At 39.6% G+C, this 25647-nt stretch overlaps 1 protein-coding gene across 1 annotated transcript; it reads left to right on the top strand.

The window, feature by feature from the left end:
- The first annotated feature begins 1362 nt into the window (after positions 1–1362).
- LOC139729366 (TBC domain-containing protein kinase-like protein) lies at positions 1363–23924 on the top strand. Its single transcript, XM_071640293.1, has 20 exons — positions 1363–1555; positions 1931–2003; positions 2428–2542; positions 3183–3256; positions 5187–5478; positions 5736–5797; positions 6443–6591; positions 8003–8138; positions 10026–10175; positions 12879–12975; positions 14589–14723; positions 15161–15350; positions 15899–15949; positions 16505–16588; positions 17587–17709; positions 18496–18657; positions 19225–19406; positions 20122–20297; positions 21943–22102; positions 23534–23924. Exons 1-20 carry the CDS (start codon positions 1363–1365, stop codon positions 23642–23644), a joined length of 2715 nt encoding a protein of 904 aa, XP_071496394.1. The 3' UTR covers positions 23645–23924.
- Positions 23925–25647: the final 1723 nt, after the last annotated feature.

A 25647-nucleotide genomic window follows, 5' to 3' on the forward strand; every position in this document is an offset into this window, starting at 1 on the left:
CTCATTATGACATTGCAACCAAATGAGCCAATAATCACTTAAAATCTAACGTTATTCAGTGTTGCTATGTTGTATACCTTAAAGATGATTAAATCTTACGTACGAATGTTTGTGAAAACATTTTACCAAAAAAAAAGTGAATTGTCATTTTTCACATTTTTATATGCCCTGAGTCTGACTGCCAGTTTTAAATGATTGAGGGAGAGAGATATTTTTTTTTCTTTTCATAACACTATCTTGACTGCAGTGTTGTGTTAAATGTTCTGCACGTTGTAGAGCTATCATTATGAGTGCCCGAGGTGAGGACGGAGGAGTCAGACCCAGCTAGAAAATAGATCTAGATTCTACGCAAAAACAATGGAAAACTACAAGTTTTATGAGGAGTTTATGGAAGTAATGTGTACTAAATTATATGGCTGATGATGACGGCATACTCGTGAAATAGGCCCCACCTGCACTACTGTGTGTCCGTACTAATAGTAATACTACGGCAGCTCGCCTATTTATACTCGTGAATTCCGCCCCACCGTGTGGCGTTCACCGGTAGATAAGCAAGGCGGTGGGGCTTTCTTCCACAGTATAAATAGGCCTACTCCAGATTTACTCGTGAATGTGGCCCCACCAAACGGCGTTTACGCGAGATTGATACTGCGGTGGGGCCGATTTCCACAACATAGCATCTTTCGTCCTCCCTTTCTCCCATTTATTTCTTTGGTCTTCAACTTTTTATTCTTGGAAGGACTCCCTGCTAATGTCCCTTGACTAATTTAACGGCCAATTTAACTATAAATACAACCCTACCTAACCCTAAACCTGCCTAAACCCTAACCCTAACCTAATCTTGTTTGCTAATGCACGGGTGCACGCGCACTGCGATGGGGCCTATTTCATGATTTTGCCATCATGACATTATTGCATGATGACTCTGGTGCTATCTGAAATAGAGAAAATCTGTCTGTGTGGAGGATTTTTTTTTTTTACATTTTTTAAAAACTTTTATTAAAACTAGTTTTGTAGCTGAAGGAGGGGATTCTGTGAAGCAAGATGTAGTCTCCGTGAAACATATCCCTGACGACAAGATATAGACTGCTCAGTATCTTAAATTTCTTGACAGTATTTACATGATCGATGGTACACACATGCTGAAAGCATGCATTGGCACTTTTTTTTAAAACAAATGTCATGTGATGATTGAGCAGTCAATCGTTCGGGTAGCATGATTGTTGTCTTTAAAACATGTTGATAGTATATCTATGTAGCACCTGTAGTCGAACAGCGCATCTGTTTCCAATCACCTTGTCCACAGGGGTCATCAACAAAGCAAACCAGGAAGGTGTGTAGATGCAGGAGTGATCCTGTACCATGCAGGCCATTGGGAAAGCCGAGATTGGTGTGTCCACGTTCTTCGCCTCAAGGTATGCCAACGACCAGTGCGGCGCAGATGGCCTACCTCTGACCCCTAGCTCCATCAAGATTCTGGGACGGTTCCAGGCCCTGAAAGTCCGCCACCATCCTAGGCTCTGCCAATATCTGGATGTTGTCAGGGGCAAGCACGGTGAGCATCACCCAGGGTTGTGGTCAGTGGTGTAGTGTGCATGATGCATTATATAACATCGGCGTTACAGACATGACATTTTAGGCCTGTTTTGTGCATAATTTCTAGAGTTTATGTAGGAACGAGAAGCAAAGCATGATGAAATCAAAAGTTTGTAGACAAAATGAAAGTGAAATTTATGATAGAAATTGGACGATAATAGGGTAAAGGAAATTGCATGATAAAAAATCTCGTCTTCCTTGTAATGCCGTTTGTTTAACAAGCAAAATTCTGTCCTGCTTCAGTCTCTTCATTTTCATTTTCTCATGTCCATGATTTGTGAAGTGTCTGCGTTGTTGCTGTGATGCATTTCTTTTGTATCTTTGTAATGTACAGAGCGGCTGATAATAGTTGCAGAGCACTATGGCAATAATGTGGAATTGGAAGGGAAGAATGGCAACTTACAGGAGTGAGTATCAGACCTCTGTATATAATATTATTACCTGAGAATTTGTTTTGATATGAATGAAATAATGGAGTGGAGAGTTGTTTGTTTGTTCGTTTGTTTGTTTTTCAAGATGTCCCTGTAAGGCAGTTGAAACTAACACTTAGACTTCAAGTAACTGTCAGGGGCATGTTTTGTATGTATGTTTTGATAGACAGCAGTGTTGGTAAAGATGATACACATTTAAGTCTACCTTGGAAAACAATTATACAGTCAGTAGTTAAGGGGGTGTAACATTGTGCCGGTCCTGTCAGAACAACTGCACCCCCACCAAAAAAAAAAAAAAAAAAAAAACATTGTGAAGATTTTATGTGGGTTTTTATGTTGTTTATTGTTTGTTTGATTTTGCTGTTTTGTAGTGAAATATCTTGTTTCTGTTTCTTTTAAGTCCTGAAAAGATTTTGCAAGTGATTCATGAGACCCTTGAAGGACTGAGCTACATGCACAAGAATGGACTGGTTCATCGAGGAATTTGCCCAACTAGCATCCTCCTAGATTCAGAGGTACATCAAATATCAACCACTTAACTGTAAAATGCCTATCAATGGGTATTTGTTTTAACGTTCCATATGCATCTTATTTTTCACCTGCAGGTTGATAACAGTAGACTCATGAGGAGTTATCTTCAAAATTAAAAGATAACTTGCCATGAACTTTTGAACATACAATGTAAACGACAAATGTCATCCTTATCCTCATGAAAGTGAAAAGACCCAGATAGATTTAATTATAGAAACTAGGATTAGACCTAAGTTCTGTTTTATTAAAAGTTAATAAACTGTTAAACCTAACATGATGGTGTGATACTTAGCAGGGTAAGCATTTGTTATCCCATGTGTTTGTGAGGACCAATTGCTTGTGAAAGTACAGTCAAACCTGTCTGTAGTGGCCACCCAAGGAGGACGAAAAAAGTGGTCGTTGTAGACAGGTGGCCACTGTAGACATGGTTGTAACATATAGCTTTTCTCTTGGAGGAATTGTCTGTGAGAGACTGTAAATGCATGGACAAGATGTATGTAACAATTTATATACAAGGTAATATCTTGTCACTAAACATGTCACATGATTTTAGACTACAACATGCCATGACATTAATTCTCTTATGATCTTCTTATGAACATCTCTTCTTCCCACGTACCCTAGGGTCATGTGAGGCTTGCAAAGTATGGGCATTATCACATCACCAACGGAGGCACGGATGTCACATTTCCAATAGGGTGAGGATAGAATGTACACTGTAAATGATACAGAGCAGTGTTGGAGCACTCGCTGCTGAGTGGAAAGTTTGTACAGTGCACTCCCGTTACAACGAACACGGTTATAACGAAATTTCGTTATAACGAAGTAAATCTTGTGGTCCCAAAATTATCACCATTAAAGTCTATGGTACAAAATTCGCTTATAATGAACACGGTTATAGCGAAGTCTTTTCCGAGCACCACAGAGAAAGAAAAACAAAAGAAATGTGCTCCGTTATAACGAAATGCGAATTGCTTTCGAACATACGTAGCGGAACAAGCATTTATAGCATTTCTGCATGGGTGAGCGCTTCACACCACTGTGTGTTCGCTCCTTGTGTCACGCACAGTTTCTGAGGGGAACTTGCGTTTATCATTGTAATACAGTTATCCCATCACATTTCACATAGCTTTCCAGTATATGATGAGTATTCAGCAAAGAGAATATGATATATATACGTGGTTTCCTTGTTTTCGTTATATATTGTATTTGTTCGGTTATAACGAAATTTCGTTATAACGAAAGAAAACTGCCGGTCCCGAGCATTTCGTTATAACGGGAGTGCACTGTAGTGATCTTTGCAAAGGATTGCGGGTGTCATTAAAGGAAAATGGCTGATTGTAAACAGCAACATCCCCGCCTGTTCATATTTCATGTTTCGTTTTGTGATTCCTGTGCAAGAGGTGTGACATGGGGTTGCTTTGTAGCTATAGCAACAAGAGCGATGTTGCAAAGATGGTAAGCAGCAACATACGTATCAGTTGAACCTCTCTTATTCGGCCTCCCTTTATCCGGATCTCTCTATTATACGGACGCAATCTCGCCGTGATTTTTTTAAATAATTACCTGAGGAAAGGGGGATTCCCAACTCCTTGAGAACTCCTACACAAACACACATGAATTACATATTACTTCCAACATGATTAACATACATTACATCAAATTTTCTTCCAAATTGCTTACCTTCAGACATTTTAACATCCCCAAACATCCTCAAATGTAACAATGAAAAGGTTGCAGTATACACATTACTACATGTGGTACTACAATGGGCTACATCAGTACATGTGTATGTGTATGTACATGTATAAAGCATTGAGTCTCCCGTATCCGGCCAAATCCCTTATCCGGATGAGCCCCGGTCCCGACTTGTCCGGATACGAGAGGTTCAACTGTACATGTATTATCCCCGCTGTGCTGAGTAGATTTTGCAAGGCATGCTGCAGCTTGTAAAAGATGTCTGAATGATACCTACAAAAGTGATATGTAATTCAGTACTGCAAAGCTCACTCCTTTGTGGAGGTGCTTTTAACACTCTGCATTCGTCATACCAGACAAGCATGCTATCAAAAACCAGTTTTATGGTTAATGCAGTTATATTTCAAGGGAAACATTGACTATATGTTTTACGATTCATTCATGTTTGCATTTCCCTTTGATTGTCTTGTTGAACTTGTGATCGAATTAATCTGAAAGAAATGCAGCCATGTGAATCATGATAGCAGTGTCTTTGTCTCCTTCCTTGTAAACATGTCTTGCATGCTGCGGGCAAGAGGGTTGATAGAAGAGAAGAAAAAGATATATTATGAGACATGGGCACCATTTCATGAATGTTGTCAGCCATGACAAGTTGTCAGCCCTGACAAGTTGTCAGTCTCTGACAAGTTGTCAGTCTCTGACAATTACCATAGTAACAGTCAGTGATCAGAGCTCCTCAGCTTATCAAAACCAAGAATTTTACTGAAATTGTCAGAGGCTGACAACTTTCATGAAACGGTGCTATGGATTATTATGTTTTAGGCAGTCAACTGCATTGTATGGGTCAACTAATGTTTAGGGATATCTCAGTGTTTACATACCAACACAGCCAGTAATAATCAAGCTTGCGTTGTGTATGCCATTCCTCAGTCATCCGAGATACATGGCTCCCGAAGTCCTGCGGGGAGGTCCTTCCTCCCTGGCCAACGGGGATTCCCCCACCTCGGACCTCCCGCCCCAGACTCACCTCCCGTCCGGCCCCAAGGTGGACGTCTGGTCCCTCGGCATGGTCATCCTGGAACTGTGCCTCGGTCAGCAGCTCTGGCCACGGGCCACCCTGTCCCAGATCCTGGCCAAGGTGATGCTGCTGGGCAAGCACGGGTCACAGGTCCACCCGCTTGACACCATAGTGGACGAACATGGTGGACGGCAGCAGCTTCAGGTAAGAGACTTTCCTCGAAAACCAGATACTGATAACATTTTATCTATAACAACATTGATTCATGACTATTATGCAGTCACCAGACATGTGATGAGATTTACCTTCATATTACTTTTTCTTCTTTGTATGGCCATGTGACACAAATTGTTTTTCATTTTAAGAACATTGTGAAGTCAGCTACCTTCCATCATTTGTGCTAGAATGTTACATAGATTGAAATTTGATGTTTATTTGTGTGTTTTATGTTTTCTCCCCAGAAATATCCAGCTGTCCTGCAGTTATTCCTGAGACAGTGTCTATCAGCTTCTCCTCAGCAAAGGCAAGTTTTCCCAAATTTTTCAGATTCAGCGTACTTAATTTTCATTTGAGTAGTCTGATGAGGACCTAGGCTAAGGGCACAAAGATGCTGTTCCTCTCAAATTTGAATTTGACTTTGCCTTGCATAGAACTTGTTCCCATCAATTTTACGGAGAAAATAAATGGGAATGAGTGATGTTGATTTAAGTAGTGCTGAACATTGTTCATCTATGCAACCAGTATTAAAGAGAGAAAAATCTCTTATATACTTTATAACAGGTCAGTTTACAGTGTACACCTTGAATTATTAGTAGCGTTAGAATTTAGAACTAGTTATCAAGTTAGGTATTCAAATTTCTTGTCCCCTTCTCTTGACAAGTAGAACACTTGTACTTTATATGGCATATAGTTGGCAGTAGTTTTATTTTTGCAAATTTTGCTAGTCAACTGATATTTGCAAATTGACAAAAATCCCAAATATTGCCTCTGTAACGCATATGCAATGTATAAATCATCTCTGCAGTGGGAAAATTGCAAACTTTGCTTTTTGAAAAACAAAACAAAAAACAAAGGATGATGCCTATATTAATGTACAACTTATGGTAAGTCTGTCTCATTAACATTGCCACCTACCGGTATATGCCCATGATATGACACCCCCACGCAGACCAAGTGTCGATGAGCTGCTTAGGACAGAAATGCTGAAGGCAAGGGAGCCCTCGCCACTCCTGGCTCCAAGCAGTCTCACCATGTTCAGGTACCAGGGCTTGCGCTGCAAAGACCTGGAACTCTCCGAGGATGACGAACACATAGCAGGTATTGTTGTTAGACTCCTAGGGTTTTGACATAAAACCTTTCTGTTATTCAGATTCCTACTACATGTTACTTTGCGATATTTTGTGAACAAGCCTGTGTTAACTTTTAAACACTGTTAACTTCTAAATTGAGAGTGAACATCAAGAATAAACGGGTCAAAGTAAAGAATAAAAGACCAAAAATAAAACAAAAACAAATGGATTAATGTCAAATCATTATGTCCTTATGCACTTTGGTGCACTGTTCATACAACTTGACTTTGTTCACCAGTCTTGGGGAAATGAAGCCAGCTTACACATTGTCCAGTTTCTTTGAGAGGTACTTACACCTTAAATCTGTAATCAAGAAAAACTATCAATTAAGGCATGTTTGCAGTCCATGTTATTTTTTTTTTTTTTGAAATATGAAAATTCAATCGTATAGATGGTACCAGGAAAAGCGTGCATCAAATTTTGGATCAATGATCCTCGAATTTGGCTGTGAGGACTGAAAACAATTCTGTCGTAGATTTTCATTCTCTTAGCTGTTTGTACCTCCTGTGTTTTATCAGTCACCTTGTAGAAACTTTTTTGTCAGTTTACATTCATTCATATTCCAATTGACAGCATGATTAGCATTAGTAATGTTCACCGTGCAAGTAAAGAGGATGATCATTTCACCCAAAGCGAGCCTTTTCACATTTGACTGGGACCCCGCCCCCAGAACAGGTTAAAATCTTGCATGCCAAGACCCTACGAAAGATCCCTGAAATGCTGGATGAGCCTTCAGACTTCCAAAATTTTAGTCATCCATGTGTATAGGAGAAGAACTCAACCAAATGGGGGAATAAAGCCATAAACAGACCTCCAAATATCTTTTGATAATTTCAAAATATGGTTGGCATCAAAGCATACAGTATTCAAAGCGCATGCTGCACTGTTGGTTGGGTTACAGTGGATGAGACTTCAGACTTTCAATTTGGAGGACCCGAGTTTGAATCCAGCCCACTGCTTACGTCCTTGGACAAGATGTCTTTACCCACCATGTCCCTCTCGACCCAGGTGAATAAATGGGCACCAGTCGATGTTAGGGTAATGATAATGGCAGGGCCCTTGGGTAGAGCAGTGGCAACACTGAAGAGGCAATCTTGGATAAAGAAGACCATATCAGACCTCCAAACCAATCTAAATTTGGAGGAAATAGATTTTTTACTATTTCCAGCTTTTGTTTCAGTGGTAGTTTCTTATTTTTCTTGCTAATTTTACTATACACTCCTATTAGAACTGTACTTTCTTTCCTACTTTTTAGCCAATCATCCCTATTTTTCAGTTAGAAAGATTGAGAAGTCTGCCATATCATTGTTATATTTATTATGATAAACCTCTCACAAGCAAGATCTTTCAAGAACTCCACCTTCCACCTTTCCCCCTAGATGATGAGGACCACCTGGCCCAAAGGCCCATGAAGGAGGTCTACTACCTCTGGACCCTGGGCGGAGGGGACCTGGAAGGGGAACTGAGGAAAAAAGGCCTCCTCCGCAGCCAGCCGCCCATCTGTGCTCTGGCCAAGTGAGTGACCATTAGGATAACTTGATGCATCTGTGCCCCCATGGCACACACACAGTCACCAACTAGCATATTCTTATGATATTTTAGTATATTCCAACTGCAGCAAAACATACATAGGCACATTACATGAAGGTGTGAGGTGTTTTTTTTTTTTCTCTCTCTCTCTCTGCATCAGTATATTCTTCAGTCTCGAAATGTTGGCACCCCTTTACATACATCATCACACATTGATGCAAAAAAAAAAAAAATAATACATTGATAAAATATATTGAGATAAAGAAACTAGTAGTGGTATACATGGTGTTATACAGATGGAGTGGTACAAGTGTGGGTTTGTCAGGATGAAAATAAAGAACCAGCATGTGAGCTGGGAGCAAAAGCAGTGTGTTTGAGAGAAATGTCGTTGGTTTTAGCAATGATGTCTGTGATGGGGACTCCGCGTACCAAGTACAGTTGGGCTGATAATACCACATACAAAGTGTGGTTACACTTTATGCATCCATGTGTTCTTTTTTTTGGGGGGGGGAGGGGGGGAGGGGGGAGGGGGGAGGGGGGAGGGGGAGGGGGGAGGGGGAGGGGGGGAGGGGGGGGAGGGGGAGGGGGGGTTATAATACACTTTCATACAAGAAACAACCATCAGTCCATATCTTATCCTGTACACAAGTAGACTAGAGTTTTTCTCTCCCTTACATGAACCTAACTTCCTCTGTTCAAGACTGAAAGTTTGCAGACAGGAAAATAATCCTCCTGCCCTCCTTTGACCAGAAAACCTTTAATACAAAGAAAGGAGGAGGATCCGGGATTATTACCCTGTCTACTGAATGCTTAGACTTTTACTCATTGTGGGCATCTGTGTGTGCCTGTCTGCATATGATACTCACTTTAATGGGTAGCTGTGCATGATCTGTTGCTGGTATTCATATTTGACCTTTTCAGTGTGTAGGAAAAACACATACAATCTAGAAACTGCTTTTCCAATAGTTTTTGACACCCATCCTACCCCTTTTGTTTCCTTTGTTCTGTGTCCTAGCCCCTCCCTGATAGTGCATGTTTTGTTTGTTGATAGTACATAGACTGTGTGTGTGCTTACCCTTTAGTTTATGTTTGTCATTTTGCCTCTGACAAAGATTCTGCTATGATTGAAAGCTCGGGCACCTTTTTTTTTACTCCATCTTCTTTGTGTGTGTGAGATTAGAGTTTTAGAGTATAGTATCTCCCAGCTGTGAAGAATTTAAGATTACCCCCGTTTCAAAGTGCCACTCAGAGCAATAAAGGTTGTTGGGTTTTTTCTTTTCTGTCGACAGTATAACACACATTCCTGGATAAGATTTAGTCATTGAATACATTCCCATGAGAGATTGATGAAATATTAGCAGAATATACAATTCATTGCCTCTTGTACATATATAAATATATATTTACACTTCCAGATATATCTATGCTTATTCTGAACCAACAGATTGTATGTCCAGTTGTGTTTTATCAGAGGGCTGTTCTGCCCGTCTGTCCAACTTTAGCCAGTGGGCATGTGCATTAGTTACTATATGCTGCAAGAGACTTGGCTTTTTGTACTTTAAACCACACTGTCCAAAGTCACTGGCCCAGAAATGTTTAGATATGACTGCAATACCACATCCCTCGTGTCATTGCCTTCAATTCTAGCCCAGTGGGTCCCACATAAACTTTATAAGAATTTCAGAATCTTGGAGTGAAAAGGTTAACAAATTATTAAGAAGTACTTGTAAATATTCCTCCATATTAATCACTAGCTTGAAATGTATGAGGCATTTGTACACGTGGATGTGAAGATTACACTTTTATTATATCACTTGCAAACTGCAATGGGGTCATAGACTGGTGTGCATTCTTTTCTTCTTTCCGCGGCAGTATCGTGACCGATGGTGGGGATATGCACGGGAAAGAGAGGGACACCAGCTCGCTGAACGATGACACCGTGGTGATCCTATCCCTGGAGCAGCTAAGGAAGCGGCTGGAGAACATCGAGGAGGAGGCTTTCTATCCGCTGCTGGACGAGGAGTGAGTTCAGATGGTAGATAGTAGATGGTACAATTTTGTAGATGGTAGAATTAGCTTTGAATACATGAAACACATAAAAAATTTGATCGCAACATGAGTTAATTCCGTTCTTGTTAATTTGAAATATTTGCGATTAAGGCTGTTAAAGAACAAAGAAAATGATAAGGAAAGATGAGTTATTCATACCTTCAATAATACTCCTTGGTATGTAACAAGTGAAGTATCTCTGGAAAGGGTATATTTTGCTCTATCTGATGGTGGGCTTTACTTTAAATTGTTTAAAAATGGCGCTTAACCTGTTTGCGATCAATCTCTTCACATATATACATGTATTCCCAAGCTGCTGCGGTATATGTGCGTATTAAGATGCCCAACTTTTTGTTTTTTGAAACCTTGAGACTCATGGGTTCAAATCCCACCCATGCCCTCATGTTTGGTCTTTGAGCAATAAATGCAACTGCCGGTATTTAATGTACAGTGCTGCTCTTAAACGAGGGGTAAGGAAACGCTGCTTGTCAGATCTATTTGACGTAATTTGTCTGTATGTACCTGATATACTTTCATGAAGAGTACTACCAAACACAGAAGACAACTCAAAGCCTATGGAAGTAATGCATCATACACTGACTCTGGATGCCACTGAGACCTACAATGTGGACACTGTTTGGAATCCATCAGTGTGAAGTAATGGATGCACAGATATGCAATATTGCTTTGCTACACTGTATGATTGTCACATAAATGTCCATGGTGTAGATGCATACAAGTATCTGTGACAATGATCGTACATTCATGTCCATGTGATATTGATCATTAATTCATATGTTTTGGTGTGGTGTGATATGTTAAAGGACAAGTCCACCTTCATATAAGGATTGAGAGAATGCAGCAATGTTAGTAGAACACATCAGTGAAAGTTTGAGGAAAATTGGACAATCCGTTCAAAAGTTACGAATATTTTAACTATCTGCGCAGTCACTGCTGGAAGAGAAGACTACTACATTGTATGATGTCACATGCGTACAACTATATAAGGAAAATAAAAAGAGAATTTCACAAAACTTTACTTTTTGAATAAAGTGCACATTTCTTCGACTTGCTACTGACGCATGTAAAGGGTAATATTATTCCCCCTGCCTTCTGATAGAGAGAAGTCGAGTGTTCTTTTGTTATGCGAGAAAAATGGAAATATGTTGAATTTTCTTTATTGTCCCCGCCGAACGAGTTCGAGCAGGGGACTATGAAACGGGCTCCGTACGTGTGTGTGTCCGTCCGTCCGTGCGTCCGTCCGTGCGTCCGTCCGTGCGTCCGTCCGTGCGTCCGTCCGTGTGTCCGTGTGTGCGTCCGTGTGTGATCAAATTCTTCAATTTGCTACTTCTCTGTCATTTATGAGCCAATTTTGATTCTGTTTGCTTTATATGATAGCACTACATGGGAGCTTTGAAACTTCTACACAGAATTTCAGTCGTGACCTTTGACCTTGACCTTTGACCTATATTGTACATTTTGCTACAAAATGCTACTCCTTCGCCATTTCTAACCCGATTTCGATTCCGTTTGCTTTATGTGATGGCACTAGGTGAGGGCTTCAAAACTTCTACACAGAATTTTGACCTTTGCCTTCTTTGACCTTTGACCTTGATTTTTGACCTATATTGTACATTTTGCTACAAAAGGCTACTCCTTCGCCATATCTAACCCGATTTCGATTCCGTTTGCTTTATGTGATGGCACTAGGTGAGGGCTTCAAAACTTCTACACAGAATTTTGACCTTTGCCTTCTTTGACCTTTGACCTTGATTTTTGACCTATATTGTACATTTTGCTACAAAATGCTACTCCTTCGCCATTTCTAACCCGATTTCGATTCCGTTTGCTTTATATGATGGCACTAGGTGAGGGCTTCAAAACTTCTACACAGAATTTTGACCTTTGCCTTCTTTGACCTTTGACCTTGATTTTTGACCTGTATTGTACATTGGCTACAAAATGCTACTCCTTCGCCATTTCTAACCCGATTTCGATTCCGTTTGCTTTATGTGATGGCACTAGGTGAGGGCTTCAAAACTTTACACAGAATTTTGACCTTTGCCTTCTTTGACCTTTGACCTTGATTTTTGACCTGTATTGTACATTGGCTATAAAATGCTACTCCTTCGCCATTTCTAACCTGATTTCGATTCCGTTTGCTTTATGTGATGGCACTAGGTGAGGGCTTCAAAACTTTTACACAGAATTTTGACCTTTGACTTCTTTGACCTTTGACTTTGATTTTTTACCTATATTGCACATTTTGCTACAAAATGCTACTTCCGGCGGGGACATATATTACGCACCGCGTAATTTCTACTTTTCCTTGTTCTTTCTTCATATCGTTGTACTCATGTGACATCACAAGCTATAGTAGTCTTTTCATCCAGCCGTGATTGAGCAGAAACTTCAAAAATTCATAACTTCTTAACGGATGGTCCGATTTTGCTCAAACTCTCACTGATGTGTTCTACTAATATTGCTGCATTCACTCAACCCACATGTCTATGAAGGTGAACTTGTCCTTTAAGTACAACTGTGGTATGTATGTAAGGTTTTATGCAAGGTGAATGTACATTGTATAGTACAGTGTGGTATGATAAATATATTATAAAGCAGCATATATTATTTCTGATATCAGTCACTGTTGTTCAACTCTTCTTCCCTCATCAGACCGAATGAAGGTTTGCCGACGTCGTCCAGCAGTTCGGAGCTCTCGGAGGCAGCCAACTTACCCCTCATCATCAGAGAGAGGGACATAGAGTATCAGGTAGGCGTGGCTTGTTCAACATTCTTTACTAGGGTCATCAGATACATGCCTGCATCCCCACACAGACAAAAATATGCTGTTGTTGTACATGACTAGCAATAGCACCAGGACATCAAGCCTTCTCAAAGTGCCCAGTTACAAATATGTTAGCAATGCCCATACAAAATGAGTATTTAAAGCTATTTTGATTGATTCGTGCTACAAATAGGAAAGGTTTGCAAATACCACTGTTTGCACCTCATCAATCAAGATCAGGATGATGCACAACTTTGAAAGTAGTAGATTAAAGAGATGGTACAGTATTGGTGGAGGCAAGGATTAGGATTTTAACTTTTTTTGTGAGATAGCAAGAAACCACTTATGAAATAGTACAGAGCATACCATTCTATTACTAAAAGGAATTCGAAGTTTATTAAATGAAAATCCGTTTTGGAATGGCTGAGACATCCAAAAACAAAGTAAAACAAAGCAATCCCAATAAAAGGTGGGTCCCACCTTTTATTAGAATCACTCTGTTTTGGATATCTCAGCCATTTCTAAATCAATTTTCATCAAATAAATGTTGAATCCCTCTTGGAAGTGCATGCTCTTTCATATTTCATAAGGGGCTTCTCATTAAATGAAAGAAAGATATTATTCATAGGGGTGAAGGTTCAGGTGTGAGTTTCTTCAATTTGTCTCCCTCTACAAATTAAATTTGTTAAGATGTTTGTTAATTTACAGATCAGCAGTTGTGATCTTAACAGACAAATTGAAAAAACTCACACCTGAGGTTTCTCATTATCTCACCAAAAAAATGTAAGAAACCTGAAGTTAGGTCTCAACCAAAACTATACGAGCCCTTTAAGCTTTTTTGATTGATTCATGCCACAGATAGGAAAGGTTTGCAAATACCACTGTTTGCACCTCATTAATCAAGATCAGAAAATATGAAATACCAGGTCCAAGATGTTCTCTGATTCATTACTTGTCTTAATCAGGATAAAAGACACAAAGTCTAGACACTAAACCACATATTGTGAATGTGAGACTATGTGATTAGCACTATCGTTCATCGTAATTTGAAAAGCTGCAGTAGAATTCAGCTTTAAAAGTGCAAGAGGCAGCGGGTGACCCAAATTTGTCTGTTTGTATCACTTTGATCTGTCACTTGAGTGTGATAGATGATGTTATAAAACACTGACTGAACTCCCAGAGTCCCACTTATCCTCACAACTACAGGCGATGCTTTGCAAAGAACCAAAATTTCACATTTTGTTTTACCTTTGATCCACCATGTTTTTTTTCTTCCCCCCCCCCCCTCCAAAAAAAAAAAGCAGATATGTCATAATATACGATATGTCACACTACCTTTAGGCTTCTATTGTCAGCATAACCTAATTTGAACACATTTTTTGATTGATATGATTGAAAAGTTTCGGAAGAGGAGGAGATAAAGATGGAAAGAGAAGACTGAAGGAAAAATCAAAATAAAACAAAGTATTTATTTCGTTATTAAACCAATGAGTATCTGCTCTGGGTATCAAATAGATGATTCATAATGCTGATGGTGAGTAAACTCTTTTTGGTGAACACCAAGTTATCACTTGAGACCAATCTCAATCTTGATAAAGTTCCATCGGGTGGTCCTGTTTGACCGGCTTCTCAAGGGATACCCTTACACCATCGGGAGGATATGGAAGGAAGCGAGGACGGACATCCCGCCTCTCTATCGTGATGAGACCTGGGCTGCTCTCCTTGGGGTAGAGGTGAGTTTGGGGTGTATTTTTGTGATTTTTTTGGGGGGGGATTTTAAAGATGATTTCACTTATAAGTACCATGATTTGAAAAATAAAAGGAGACCTCTAGATGATTTTTAGACTTTTGCATTTGAACGTCTATGAATTGGTTATACTGGATACAGAGTTTCTGAATTTGTATTGATTGGGGAGAGGATTAATAATGTTTTCAAAATAAAGACAAATCGCAGTGGACGAGGAGGATGACATAGCAACTTCACATAAGAATGCATGATTGATTAGGTGCTCAAGAAAGAAGAACAAAAGAAGAAAGCATACATAAATTCTATACAGGTGAACTTGTTAGGCAAGTGGTTTTGTAATGGAATTATGAGCACAGTTTCATATAGAAGGAGGAAGCAAAAACAAGAAATAAATGATGTCTGGACTTCTCTCCAACTCACTAGGGAGACATCCAGGCAAACTACGATGCAATTGATAAGGAGACGCCCACCACCACTGACAGACAGATAGAGGTGGACATACCTCGGTGCCATCAGTACAGCGAGCTCCTCTCTTCACACGTTGCCCACACCAAGTTCAAGAGAATCCTCAAGGCATGGGTGGTGTCCCACCCTGAGCTCACATACTGGCAGGGTATGCTCATCGAGTACATCGGTTTAAGAAAAGATGGATGGATGGATGGATGGATGGATGGATGGATGGATGGATGGATGGATGGATGGATGGATGGATGGATGATGGATGGAAAAATAGATGGGTGGATGGATGGATAGATGGATGGATGGATGATGGATGGATAAATAGATGGGTGGATGGATGGATAGATGGATGGATGGATGATGGATGGATAAATAGATGGGTGGATGGATGGATAGATGGATGGATGGATGGATAAATGGATGGATGGATGGATGGATGGATGGATGGATGGATGATGGATGGATGGATGGATGGATGGATGGATGGATGGATGGATGGATGGATGATGGATGGATGGATGGATGGATGGATGGATGGATGGATGGATGGATGGATGGATGGATGGATGGATGGATGGATGGGTGGATGGATGGATGGATGGATGGATGGATGGATGGATGCGTGGGTGGATGGATTAGTTGCTTTCTTTCAGTGTTAAACATGAGCAGTGAGCAGTGTGATTTCTTTATTTTCGTATTCAGGATTGGACTCCCTGTGTGCGCCTTTCCTGTACCTCAACTTCAACAACGAAGGTATGCCTTTGAAGGACTTGTCTGTTCAATTTTCGCAAAGGTTTCCAACAATACTGAGTTTCTGTTTTAGACATAAATCATATCACAATACAACATCTCAGTACAGCAAATGGTATATTAACAATGGGTGCATTACTTCTCCTGTCAATTCGGCTCAATCATTTTAGGTGGCAAAATGTATCACAACAATACTAGTGGGCTATTTCCCAGATATTTTTTTCATTTGATTGCAAGGCTGTGCATTAATAGCTTGTGTTACATTTTCTTTGTAATAAAGAGTTTGACCTGATAATTCACAATCTCTTCTGGACAGGAGAAACTGTCCTCCATGTATGTACTAAATGCTCTAAATGACCTCGAATCGAGGTGTGTGATTATTGTATTTGATAAGGAGTTATGTTGTATATATATTATGTACTCAATCAGATGTAAATTGCATAACGGAGGAGTACGGATACAGGGCATGGAAAAAGTGACTCACGTGAGTGTAGTAGAACAGGTCTCAAGTCAAGGCTGACTTTCTTTTTTGGCTGTCATTTCTTTTCACTGATGCAGCTCTGGCCTATGCTTGCCTCAACGCCTTCATCCCAAAGTATCTCTACAAATTCTTTATGAAAGACAACTCGGCCGTGATTCAAGGTGAGCCAGCAAAGAATGACATCACACAATTCCCTTCAGTTCCCTGGCCATGGCATTGGTTCATCATTCTCCTGTGCGTCACTGAGAAGTTCTCTGTAGTGCAAGTTTGGTAGATGCTAAGTTCTCCTCTCATCAGGGAGGAATCTATTGATGCCGGCCGTATCATTTTTTTCCCCCGGAAAGTTAAGAATTAAGAAATACTTAAATGACTGAATGTCCATTATTATATCATAAAATTAATATGGAGTATGCAGAGATGCCAACCAATACGATTTTATAGTATTTAGTACGATAAACAGTGTGAAATACGATAATACGATATTGCCTCCTGAAAATATGACTTTCATCTTTCAAGTAAAATTTAAAATGAAGCCAGTATCAACCACAGAAAACTGCAGAAAACAGCGTCATCATATAGAAAGATATGCTAGTATCTGCAACCCCTACAAAGCGTTGAATGACAAGCCTAAATGGGCGGGAAATGCACGGATGCTTTACAATTCCTCATCAATGTTGATGAAGTAGCAACATTTTTACATGCCTGATGCCTCTCCTTACTGGGGAAACATTTTTTTTTTTCTGACGTTTCACTTGCCCAGAGCCAATGGGCTAGTGATGGTGTCAAGGTTCATGAAAATCTGATTTTCCTCTCAAAAGTCTGATTTTTTGGATATTCCATCTGTTTTTTTATGTCAAGAAGTTGGTCTCTGTGAGTATGGTATAGGGAAATATAAATGACATATATGCAATGTTGTAAAGAAAGATAAATGTCCTTATGTATGATCCAAGGTGGACAGACACCTATGAGGAAATACATGTTTGCGATGACTGGTTGAAAACTAGAATTAAAAAAAGAAACAAACCGAATCAAAATACTGATTAAAGCATAATAATTGAGTGGACTGAATACTCTATCTTTTCCATGTCGAATGTCAAACACTAGGTTGTTGCATTTATGTTGTTGGGGTTTTTTTTGCGGTCTTCACTCCTGTTTTCAGAGTACCTTGCTGTGTTTTCGCACCTGATCGCCTTCCATGACCCCGAGCTCAGTAACCACATGCAGAGCATTGGCTTCATCCCGGAGCTCTTTGCCATCCCCTGGTTCCTCACCATGTTCTCACGTGAGCTGGTCTTCTTCTTCTGTATGTTTCCTTGTCTGCCAGTTTTTCTGTCTGTCTGTTTGTCTCTATGTCTGTCTGTCTTTCTGTCTATTTATTTATACATCTCTCAGGTTGTTATATTCAAATCTGGGTAAAGTGTTTCTTGATGTGTGACTTCTGAATCTTACTTTAAGGTAGCATAGTAATAATGTGTTGTTCAAAAACATTTGGCAGACTCTTGCAAGACTGTCATTGAAAATAGCTGTAAGATAATGGTGATAACTGTGATGGTGATAACTGTGATGGTGATGATGGTGGTGATACTGGTGATAATGGTGGTGACTGTGATGATGGTGGTGATGATTATGATGATAAGTGATGGGGAAGGTGATGACTGATGATGGTGATGATGATTGTAATGATGATAATGGTGGTGTTGATTGTGGTGGTTATGATTATGGTGATGATGATGATGATGATGACTTTGGTGATGTCTATAATGATAATAATTTTCTCCATGTTGATTTGTACATTGTACATTCATAGTAATACTGCAGCAAGCTGTTTCACTTAAAAACATAGTTTCCTGCCATCCCTTCTTTTAAGAGACAAGAACACTCTGTCCCTCAGATAGGACGTTAAATGGAGGTTCCCTGTGTGGATGAGTCACAAGCCATCATGTATGATTAAAAAAAAAAAGATCCCATTCCATTTCATGCCAAAGGAGTTGTGAAAAACCAGGGAAGTGGTTTCTGCCATTCACGCTTATTTTTCAATTCTGTATTGTTTCGACCACTCTTTTTCCAGATGTATTCCCGCTTCACAAGATATTCCATCTATGGGACACCCTCCTGCTGGGGACATCCTCTTTTCCTCTCTGCATCGGAGTTGCCATCTTACAGCAGCTGAGGGCAGGCTTGCTGGCGTCAGGCTTCAATGAGTGCATCCTGCTTTTTTCTGACATGCCGGGTAAGGTGGAGTCAACTCCCCACTCCTCACCATTTGGTCAAAATCAATTGTTGATTAACTGTCAAGTGTATGAGTTTTTTTTTTTTTACAAGTCTTTCCCACTTTATGAAAAAAAACATTGAAAATTTGCATCAGAGATGTATGTGCCAACATCACATCATGCTGCATTCATATTTGTTAGTGAGCAATTATGATTAAAACAATTTTTTTTTTTTTACGTGCACTTTCATTTCATGCTTTATGCATTCCAATCGTTGTAATTCTTCAATTCAAAATTTTCATGCAGTGGACATGAATTGAATGTCATAATTGATGAACATTGATAGAATTCCAATTTTGATTTTCCATCTTGTGGTTAAAAATTCTCATTAATGATCTGCCCACCAGATCTATTATTCATCATAGTCAGATTTTAAAAAAAAGAGGAAATATATATATATAATTGATGTTGATACATCATTAATATTGACAAGACATATTGCTCTTTGCATGGGAAAGATTATTTCCACAAATAGGCATTATGCAATGCATAATCATTTGCTCTGTTATTTGGTGTACAATGTGCAGAGATTGACATCGAGAGATGCGTGCGGGACTCCATCCGCATCTTCTGCAACACGCCAAAGAGTGCCACCTACAGGCAGCATGCGCGACCGCCGCGAAAGGCCGACCAGATGACGGCCACTTCGCAGATCAAGCCTGTTTCCTACTACAGTACAGACTACAATGACATGCCCAGATCAGAGCTGGTGAGAGATGAGTGTCTCGAGAGGAGTTGATACGAGTTGGGGAGATGGTGTTTGGTCTGACTTATAATGCTCTGAGCAATTTTTAAAGTATAGACAACTCTGACCAGTAATGGTAGAAGAACTTTTTTTTTTTTCATTGTTTGGGGGAGGATTGCGTATGAGTGAATTCAGTCTCAAAAGATTTTCAAGCCTTTATTAGCAGTAGCGCGGAAAAAAAAGGTATCTTGTCCAAATTTGCTGAGAAATAATGTGTATGATTGTGTTATCATTTCCAAAAGTTGAAAGAAGACCACTGATAGTTAAAAAGATGTTTCTGTAGTTTGAAGAATGTGCTCTCCTAAACCCTTACAAGTGTGTGCTATACAGCTTTTCTCTCTCTAATAGACTGAAGATGTAGTTCGATATGATTTTCTGCCTGTGACAGTCTTCCTCAAATGAATAATATAAGACATATTTCTGGTAGATTTTTCTTGCAGTTATGAAAAAGTTGTAGAAACCTTTTGTTTCTTTGAAAGGGAATACTGGGTATTTATTGTGCAACATCAAATAATCATCTGTTCTACAAATGTTTGTATCAGCTGATTTCCTGTCCAATTAGAAGTTTAGTGCAGACAATGAATGGTCAAGTTTTGCCTCAAAACTTTACAGCTCCTACTGAATGATTTCTTTCTCACCATTGATTTGCACTATGCTCTTTCGCTATAAAAATTCCAAGTCGCGGGAGGCCCTCAGCCTGTCGGAGCTGAAGTCCGAGGTTGCCCCCCGCATCTCAGCCGAGGACCTGCTGGAGCTCTGCGACCTGGCCGGATCCAAGAACTCCCACAGCCCCACCAAGAAGAACAGGAACAGCAAGGCCGTCATGCTCATCGTCGACATCAGGAGCAGCGAGGAGTATCCTTTGACTGCCGAGTTGCCATGGCAACCAGTCACTCTTGCCCCGTTTGAGAATCACATACCTGGAAGCTGCTAGTTCTAATCTGATTTCATTGCAGCAGCAGCACAACGTGAATGGAAAGAGTAGATCAGTACTTGTTTGTGATCACAATGTTTCATCATGGTTACTGGCAAGATTAAACTTTGTAGAAATAGCAAAGTACAGGCAGTTCCTGTCATATCAAAGTCCTGGGGACCTGTAGTTTTCTTTTATGATATCAAAATTTTGTTATAGCCAAACAAGTAAAGTACAGTACTCTCCGCATAATCGGGTAGGCTCGGGCAGAGCGTTTCTTACCCGATTAAGCGGAGTACCCGATTAACAGAAGTACACGTCTCATTCACATTGGACACACACAATGTGTATGTACATGCATTGTACACTGCGGCACCAAACACCTACTCTATATGCTTAACACATGTGCTTGTACGGCACATTCGGAGCGCAAGTGTGTTCAACTCCTGTCTGTCTATATGCAATTGTGAGTGCCAGCTACATGTGTAATATTCGTTTACGTGTGGCAAGTCGGTACTGGTACATGTGTTTTCAATTTTAATCACTCCCCAAATGATCGTCTTCTTTGCTTAAGCAGAGAATGCCATTAGCCGTGGAAAATTTGACATTCATGATTTCTTAAAGTGTTATATCTGCGATAAAATGTGGGTAGAAATTAGATTAGAAGAAAATTATTTACCCATTTATGCGGAGAGGCAACCAGATTATCAGGTAATTTTAATGTGCATTGGAACTGATTTTGATATTACTACCCAATTAAACAGAGTACCCGTTTAAGCGATACCCGATTACACGGAGAGTACTGTATTGAAAGATATATAGATAACAAATTTGGGAACTTAAGTTTTACTTCGTTGTAACAAAATTTTCCTCGAACCGTGTTGGTTGTATCGGTAATTTCATTGATACTAGAAGTCCCGATCTGATTCAAGTAGCAGGATTAGTTGTTTCTTAGATTTCTGCTCATCCTTTTGCATAGGTGCGGCACATTCCTTTCTGCCTTTGTAAGTATTGAATGCTCGGGCTGTATTCATGATAGCAACGGTTATAGAGTGTCACAGTTACTTAAAGATAATGTTAAGGCACCTTTCTTTTTCTCTCCTTTGGTGATTGCTCTTTTACTAGTTGAAAGTAACTCAAAAACATAAGAACCTGAATGAATTAATGTATAAGTAAATGAAAGAAAGAAAGAAAGAATGAATGAATGAATGAATGAATGAATGAATGAATGAATGAATGAATGAATGAATGAATGAATGAATGAATGAATGAATGAATGAATGAATGAATGAATGAATGAATGAATGAATGAATGAATGAATGAATGAATGATGTTAATGAAGGAATGAATGGATGAATGTATTTTAATAGGAACGTACAAATATGTACATAAATGGTAATGCATGTTCCAATATACTGTACATTTTATGTAAGTATGTATCATGCATACTTGTAGGTGCATGAATGATTTTGGTCAACAGCTTTCCCAATGGTTGAATGGACACAAGTGAACATTTTCAGAGGGAGAACTCCACAATCATAGCTTATTGAAGGCATTTCCTTAACCTCAAAATTAAAATCTCACAGCTTTTCTAGAGGTATGATCCCGGGTAGCATCAACATTCCTTTCAACACAGCATTCTCTCCCGAGGGGGATTTGAATCCCTGCCCTGCTGTAACCAAGCTCTACAACCACCGCAACAGGGTCATAACGGTGGTGGGACACAGGGGCAAGAATGCACCCAATGTAAGTAGCTTTTCACAACTTCAATGCAAGGATCATTCTTAATCGCCATGGTCAAAGGTCAAAAACAACTTTAAGAGTTGTATTGTGTACACAATTGCAAATTAAGTACAGTACTTAGAAATGACATTTATTTCATCAGCTTTGTCAGAGAACGTGATCAAGTTCGACTAAAGTACAACGTGCACTCCAGGTTGAAGGTATTTCCTGCAGTCTGGCATTCCAAAGATACACTGTACTTCACTTTTCCTTCCTTGCGTTAACCCTATTCTAACTGGGCTATTTGAGACCAAGTTTCTACGGGGGGGTCAATTTGACCCCCCCTTCAGATCTCGACCGCCGATCACGCGATCGCCGCAAAATTTTGCCTGAACATAGAGCCGGATGTCAACTACAAGATTACGTGGTCATACAATAGAAAAATTTTGATTTTCTATTTTTTGTAAATTAATTATGCAAATTTAGGCGTGAAATCATATTTTCACCTATAACTCCATTAAAAAGACTAAAGGATTGCTAAATTTTTGTGTCAGAGTTCCTCAAGACATATCAAACAATTTTCTTTGAAAGAAAATAGCACAATCAAAATCAGTTTCTTTTGTTTTTTATTGTTTTGTTAATTTCTTATGTATTTCCTTGCTTTTTCGACCTTTTGTTTTCTATTGTTTTATTGCCAAAATTTGTTGCAGGCACTTTTTCAAGCTTATCTACATTAGAATTGATTGATTTCAATGGTTAAAAGTTGAAATAATCTAATTTATATCAATTTAACCAAAAAACACAATTTGCATCGGATTTGCACACAATATCAAGAATTTGAGCCGTTTTCAGGTTGACATGCATATGCAAAACATTACGTAACTTCAGAACGGTGTACCCGGATGTCGCAAATTTGGTCTCATGATATGCAGGAGACTTCAATGAAAAAAGTCATGAAACGACGCAGCAAAATCTCTGCGTGTTGCGGAATCGTGGCGCGAAATGTCGAGGGGGGGTCAACCCCCCCCCCCCCCCAGTTAGAATAGGGTTAATCTTACTTCTTCTGTTAAACTTTTTTTTTTTTTCATATCCATATCATCATAGTGCAATATCCAGTAACACACTGCAGTGTACAATATGTGATTGACATAGAAGCATACCAAATATTAGCAGATTAGTATGTAAAGCCAGATTTTGGGGAGGATTTAGCAGTTTTCAGAAATCAAAAAGTGGACCACTTCGTTCCCAAATTTGTAACCCCATTGGCTTCACTGAAATGAGGATTAAACTTTTGCTCTAGTTTTTTTTCCTGAAGCATCGTTCGAAGCACATGGTAGTGATAAAGGGATGTATGCTTCTACAGTGACAACCGCTTGCATGGACAGCACAGTCGTTTTCTTTACAAGCTCAAGGTTTACATACAATAAAATAATGTTCATCCTTGTCCTTATTCAGTTTGCGACAGAACTCATCCGCCTGGGCTTCATGAAGGTCTGTGTCATGCACGGTGGGATTGATTGCCTGCGGCCAACGGGACTACTCACCATCTCCTCACCCGACCTCTGACCTCTGTGACCTTTGACCTTGTGTCCAGTGACAGCCCATCCCATTCTGAGCCATCCGTCTCTTTTTGCGTTCAGAGTTGCAAGTGAAAGACAACGATGCAGCGCCACCTACTTTGTTACCAAGCCAGAAGAATCTCACTGGAGGAGATTTCAGCATGATTGTTCAGGTTGTGGGGGTGAAAGAAATATACATTTAAGAGTGACGTTTATCCAAAAACATGTCACATTTCTGGGAAACATTTTTATGCCTCCGCCACGAAGTGGTGCCGGAGGCAATATGTTTTCGGGTTGTCCGTCCGTCCATCCGTCCGTCCTTCCGTCCGTAATCAAATTTGTGGACAGCATAAACTAAAAAACCGTTTGAGGTACATGTATCCTAATGAAACTTGGCATGTATATGTATGAGTGGGCGAAGTTGTGCCTATCAACTTTTAGGTGCACATGCTCAAGGTCAAAAGTCAAAAGGTCATGGTCAAATGCTCAAAATTTCACTATTTCCCCCATATGCATGCAATGCTTGAAGGTATTTTCTTGAAACTTGGTGTATATATGTACTACCAAATAAAGATTCTCCAGAAAGAGTCTCCAGAGAGAGTTTCGGGTCATGAGGTCAAAGGTCAAGTCAAAATGTTGAAATTGTACGCGTTTCTCCATATCTCGCAAATGGTTCAAGGTATCTTCGTGGAACTTCGTACGTATATATGCATGCACTGACTGGCAGTGATTATATAGGGAATTGGGGGGTCACAGGTCAGGGGGTCAAAGGTCAAGGTCAACTCCTCAAAATGTGACTACTTACCTCATATTTATGCAGTGCCTGCAGGATTTTTCTTGAAACTTGAAATATACGTTGTACATGTATGACCCAATAGATATTCCGTGAGAAGTTTCTTGCCAAAAGGTCAAAGGTCAAGTGCAAGTGCTAAATTTCACTTCTTCCTCCATATCTCGAAAATAACTCAAGGTATCATCATGAAACTTATTACATACTTACATGTATGCATGTTCTACCTAACAGTGATTCTCTTTGGAACTTTAAGGTCAAAGGTTAAGGGTCAAAGGCCAGGTTTAAATACTAATATTTTACTATTTAATACTGAAACTACACTTTTTCTCCATACCCCTTGTAAATTACTGAATGCATAAAGGGTCAGAAAAGTAAAAATCCTCAAATTCCCAAATACCTGCACTCTGACAACTTAGTCATTCATCCAATTAAACCTAGTTCAAGGAAAGTGAACATTCAGCACATTTGTGACAGACCTGTCATTTTGATATTTTGCCAGTTATGTGAAACAGTCATCACATATTGTCAAGACATTGTACTGTAGACCTATTAGGAGAACCATGCATTATGGCGGAGGCATACCAGTCGCCGTAGCGACATTTCTAGTTGACTTAAATTTTGGGAGGGGCTTACATGTCTTTTTTATTTTTACTGTAAATTACTTCTGCTTGGGAGCACATAACTAGTATGCCATGAAGGCTTTCATTTGTTTGTTTGTTTTTTTCCTTATTTGAACATCATGCTGCAGTTTTTCTGTTTGGGTGTTTTTATGAATCTGTACATTTAAGCATGCACCAGCTCCTAGGCATATTATATTGTCGTTTGGTTCACATGAAATATTGCAATATTTTGGGACTAGATCGCCTATCAATAAACAATTTTTGATATATCAATACTGTTTAACTTTGATTGGATAGTCATAAAGGTAAAACAGTATAGCAGTCAATTACGTTGGCAATTTGGCACCGTAGCACGGAAAATCATGTTTCATATCCAAACAAAGAGATTAACTTTCTGATTGGTATGAATGAGATTTCATCAAATATCTAACATAGAGTATTCTGTAATGGGGCCATGGTTTGACAAAAGCCTCTTCCACAAGTTGTATGGATTTGTGTTCTCTCCTGTTGATCACAATTATTTTTTTTTTTTTTCACTGCTGGTCAGCGGCACAAGATTAGCACACAAGTATCCATGACATGTGACCAAGATACAGG

Source organism: Diadema antillarum, unplaced genomic scaffold, assembly GCF_040938485.1.
Source record: "Diadema antillarum isolate AM-2024a unplaced genomic scaffold, OU_Dant_1.0 seq00000235_RagTag, whole genome shotgun sequence".
NCBI classification, from domain to species: domain Eukaryota; kingdom Metazoa; phylum Echinodermata; class Echinoidea; order Diadematoida; family Diadematidae; genus Diadema; species Diadema antillarum.

What these genes read in the sequence shown, in the direction of transcription:
- LOC139729366 (XM_071640293.1), top strand. Translation starts at nt 1,363, where the DNA reads ATGCAGGCCATTGGGAAAGCCGAGATTGGTGTGTCCACGTTCTTCGCC. An exon ending in CCTCAACTTCAACAACGAAG is followed by an intron (nt 15,950 to 16,504) that starts GTATGCCTTTGA and finishes TCACTGATGCAG; the next exon opens with CTCTGGCCTATGCTTGCCTC. An exon ending in CAACTCGGCCGTGATTCAAG is followed by an intron (nt 16,589 to 17,586) that starts GTGAGCCAGCAA and finishes TCCTGTTTTCAG; the next exon opens with AGTACCTTGCTGTGTTTTCG.